This window comes from Populus trichocarpa, chromosome 2 (genome assembly GCF_000002775.5).
Source record: "Populus trichocarpa isolate Nisqually-1 chromosome 2, P.trichocarpa_v4.1, whole genome shotgun sequence".
Classification (NCBI taxonomy): domain Eukaryota; kingdom Viridiplantae; phylum Streptophyta; class Magnoliopsida; order Malpighiales; family Salicaceae; genus Populus; species Populus trichocarpa.
In genome coordinates this window covers 946799-951079 of record NC_037286.2, presented here as the reverse complement: position 1 = coordinate 951079, position 4281 = coordinate 946799, and the positions used below count along the sequence as shown (strand labels likewise).

At 30.9% G+C, this 4281-nt stretch overlaps 1 protein-coding gene across 4 annotated transcripts; it reads left to right on the top strand.

Annotated features, from left to right (window-relative positions):
* Positions 1-321: 321 nt before the first annotated feature.
* LOC7490617 (uncharacterized) lies at positions 322-3301 on the top strand. 4 transcript variants are annotated; one of them, XM_052450772.1, is made up of 5 exons: positions 322-634; positions 1602-1781; positions 1936-1986; positions 2127-2330; positions 2715-3301. In XM_052450772.1, exons 1-5 carry the CDS (start codon positions 587-589, stop codon positions 3012-3014), a joined length of 783 nt encoding a protein of 260 aa, XP_052306732.1. In that variant the 5' UTR covers positions 322-586; the 3' UTR covers positions 3015-3301. The 4 variants fall into 4 exon arrangements, with proteins under 4 accessions (XP_052306732.1, XP_052306733.1, XP_052306731.1 ...); XM_052450773.1 differs by having other exon boundaries at positions 323-634; positions 1939-1986; XM_052450771.1 differs by having other exon boundaries at positions 323-634; positions 2097-2330.
* The last annotated feature ends 980 nt before the right edge of the window (positions 3302-4281 follow it).

Sequence of the window (4281 nt, the reverse complement as noted above, 5' to 3'; positions counted from 1 at the left end):
AAATATTTAAAACTTACCGTGTCCACTAATTTTAACCGAATCAATTTTCAGTCAATTTTGATATAAAACCGATCAAAACTAGGACTCTAATCAGTGGGTCACTGGGTCCGGGCTAGTATAAATTTTATAACCATGATAGGCACCGTTTGGCGTTCCACAAAAAATTTATGGTGCTAAAGAGTTTTATGGATGTGAATCATAACAATTTAATTGGCACCGCGGGCTCGATTTTGTCACTGGATCTATAATGCCATTTGACTTGATTCATAGTACCTCGAATAAAAAGATTAGGCCCACCCTTCTCTAATTTTTTGTTCCCCTTTTCCCAACCTGATTTTATCACCGATTCCGAATCTAATTTCATGTCCTCTTCGGCTCTTACTCTTCATTGGTAAGAAACCTAAAAAAGAAGAAGATAAAAACTGAAATTCCTTCTTCCTGAAGTCATTATATAAGTGCATAGCTCGCTGCTGCACGGACAACCCTCTCCTCTGGTTCCTATATTGTTTTCCTCAATTTTATCTGTGTTTTAGGACAACGAAACATCGGTTTAAAGTGTTCAATCTGTAGTTCTTTTGTTTTTCCAATGGTTTCGCTAGCACTGTCGTTGGATAAGTCAACGTGGAATGGCCAGGTAACCTTCTGAATCCCCCTTCTACTCTTTGCAAATTTTGCTGTCCTCTCTCCTTTCTTATCTTGTTTCCTTCTTGTTAAACCACCTTTTCTTTTCTTTCTGGAACAATTCAACTCTTCAATGTGCCGATAATAAAACCTTAACTCGACGATGAGCTACTACGGGTTGTGGGTTTTTTCTGATTGCTCGAAAGAAAAGAAATTTTGGACTGCACATATTGCTTTTTTCAAGTTACAAGGGATGCACTCGGCGTAACCTCCTGTATAGCTATAGTTTATACACTCTTATGTATAATTTATTAGTTTATTCAACTTGGTGCAAAGCCCATATCGGGGAGTTAACTTTATTGAGTATTAAAACAATCTTATTTTAACAAAAATAAATTAATTAATAAGTCAACATGTTTTTGTTTACCAAAATCAATCAAGTTGTTGCTCAACCCGGATTTTTTTAATGGATCAAGCTTCTTCTTTTTTTAATCTAAACCAGTTTAGATTTTAAATTAATTTATGAAGGCGATCCAAGTTTTATAAGAAAAGTCTTATGTATTAAATATATTGAATACCAATGGGTTTAAAAAGAACTCTGTATTTTGGATTTATTTTCTTTATTTTCATGGATAAATATTAAGCTTTCTTTACATCTTTGGTAACATTAATTAGCTCCATGGACTAGTTACCATTAATTTATATAATTACATGGATTTTTAATCTTTGACGGGTAATTGAAACCTCACACTACTGCAGTAATAATAATTGTTGTATAAGCTGGTTGAAAATATTTCTTATCATAAAATAAATAAATATTTGTTTTATGCGTATGCATACGTAACTTGTATAAACTTTTAACTGAATCAGTGGTTATAGTTTTTTTTTTTTTCAATTTTAACCCCTCCTTTCCTATCAAATGCTACTTCATTGTTGCATAGGCTAATTCCCTATCTCGTTTTCTACTTTGATTCTCGCAGATGACAATCAAAGCTGGCTTTTCTCTCTTGCCAATTCTGCTGTTCTTCCTCACTTCACTACTTTCCTGTGGAGCTATCTACACTATAGAGAAATTTTATACTAGTTTTTTGCTTATGATCATGGCATATTTGTCAAATTTAATGCAGATATCTTTGTGGGAATTGGACCAAGTTCATAAGGTAATCAAATATTTAAAAAAAGGGAAAAAAATTGATTCTTCTACCTGTTGATTTTACAATACACAGACTAATTGATTCCAAGTCTTTGCAAAATTACTGTAAAAAAATCATTATTTGATTAAATTTAGTGTTTCTAATTGCGAAATTACATCAGCAGGATTCAGAGGACTTGTTTTCTATTGCTTCGACAGCAGATGAGCATCAGGCATGCAATCCCTTTGTTTCTTTATTGTTATTCCTTAAGGCTTTTTTCAGACTGTTTAATGTCTTCCATGTTAGTAAATGGTTTCATGTTAATTCACTCGTCTTCTCCAGATGACATTTACTCTTTCTCCTTTCGATCAGCCACATGCCGCCGTACTGTTCCCTGTCGTATTGCCCTCCCTGGCAGCGTTTTACACCATGGAAGAGAACGTAATCGTGGGCTTGGGATTCGTGGTTATGGCATGTGTCTCATTCTTAGCCCTGTATGGACTGTATTTTCCATCTCCTGTCAATTCACCAGCCTTTGATTTCTGGGCTGAATGGACAGGCCTGAAATTGTGCGAGGTAGTAATTCTTTTTTAAAAAAAATTATTTCAAGACATTAAGTGAAATTAATCATATTTATAAAGACATGAAGATGGGGGTTGACCCTTGAGTCCATTTAAACTATGATATTTTTTTTATAAAAAAAATTAAAACGTTGTTTTAATAATAAAAAAGTTCAAAATTAAACCTAACTCATGATAAGCTCTAAATTAATAGGTAATTAAGTTGATTCATCAATTCGAACCGGATTTTATAACTATAACATTGACAAGATGGGATGGGACTGGTATAGTGATTGTAAATTTTCTTGTTTTTTTTTAATTTGATATTAAGTATTATTTTTCCAATAAATAGTAGTTGTTATTGAACTCGGTGTGAAAAATTTGAGAATTTAATGTGCAGACATTGATACCTCCTTCGCCGGAAGACAGGAGCCAGCAATTTGAAGTGCTACATCACCGTATATTGGGTCCTGAGGATGACGAGAGAGAGAGGAGTGAGGAGAGGAGTTTGATTTCTGAAGCTGAGTATCTGGAGGAGGGAGAGGAAGGAGTTGGCGAGAACAATGTCCAAAATCAAGGGGCTGAAATTGAAGGATTGAAAGACAAAGGACTTAAATTCGGCATTGAAATCAACGAGGACGAATGGGAATATATAAAAAACTCTTCACTTCATGCCAAAGACACCCAGAGTGAGAGTTGAAGATTGGGTCTTTAATTCTAGCTATGAAAAAGAAAATATGATTAAAACTCGATTAAGTTTTCTTTTACCTTTCCTTTTCCTTGCTTGGCTTGTAGGTCGAGGCTAGTTCTTATAGGCGTCTTTCAGTAGGGTTTGTTTTTTCTTTCCCTTTAACCGAAAAGGTCATTCCTTTTAGGCACGTGTGTTTATGTGTTTTTTACGGTTATTATATTATTATACATATATAAAAGAAATGATGTTTTAATGTAAAAATAATATAATTATAAATTTTGCTAATTTCTTTTTTACTGTATCATACTGTAGGGATATCAAAATTATAATTTTCAGGGTTTTTTAATAGAAAATTACTTGATATTTTTATTATTTTATACTTGACCGGTTTATCACAATTTTTTTCTTTTTTTTTTAATATTTTTTTAGTTTTTCCTTCTTTTTTTCTTTACACCATTTTTCTGGAAAAAATATTATTTTTTATTTTTTACACTTTGAATATTTATCACTTTATACTTTATATCAATTTTTTTCTTATCTTTATTATTTTGTAATTTTTTTTCTTCACGTTTTTTTTTAAAAAAATTATACAAAAAACTAAGGAAATAGTGTTTTACTATAACAATTACAACATTATTTTATTCTTTTTTATGTTAAAAATTAGCTTGAGATCTTACATATTTGTATCAATGCGTATGATCTTTATTATATTTTATTATATGCAAGTATTGACTTTTTAATTCACAATTATATTTTTTACTCGATGTCAAAAAATACATTAATAACACTTACATATTCATTCTTTTGTGTTATAAAAAAATTACTCAATTTGCAGCGAGGTGAGTTGAATTGACACGTTAATACTTTGTTTTTGTAATTTATTGACACATATGATTCTTGATGTATTTAATTAAATACATGTATAGACCTTTTTATTTATAATTATATTTTAAAAAATATATTTAAAAAAATTGCATATTTATTTTTAGTTTTTATTAAAAAAATTATCCCACCCCGCGATAAAAGGTGGAATAAATAACTAGTTTGGATCTATCCCTTGATTTATTAAAAACACTTCGTATAATTTTTTTATCTTTTCAAATTGTAGTTTCATGGGCTGGTAAACTATGTTCTCACCGGTATAGGCTCTGCAGTATTCTGCTTGGTGTTAATGGTTTAAAATTTATGTCGTGAATGTCATGGTTTTCTTTTCATTTTTCATTTCTTTTTTTGGAAGAATCTAATGAATATATTTTTAAAAACTTTTTTTTATTAT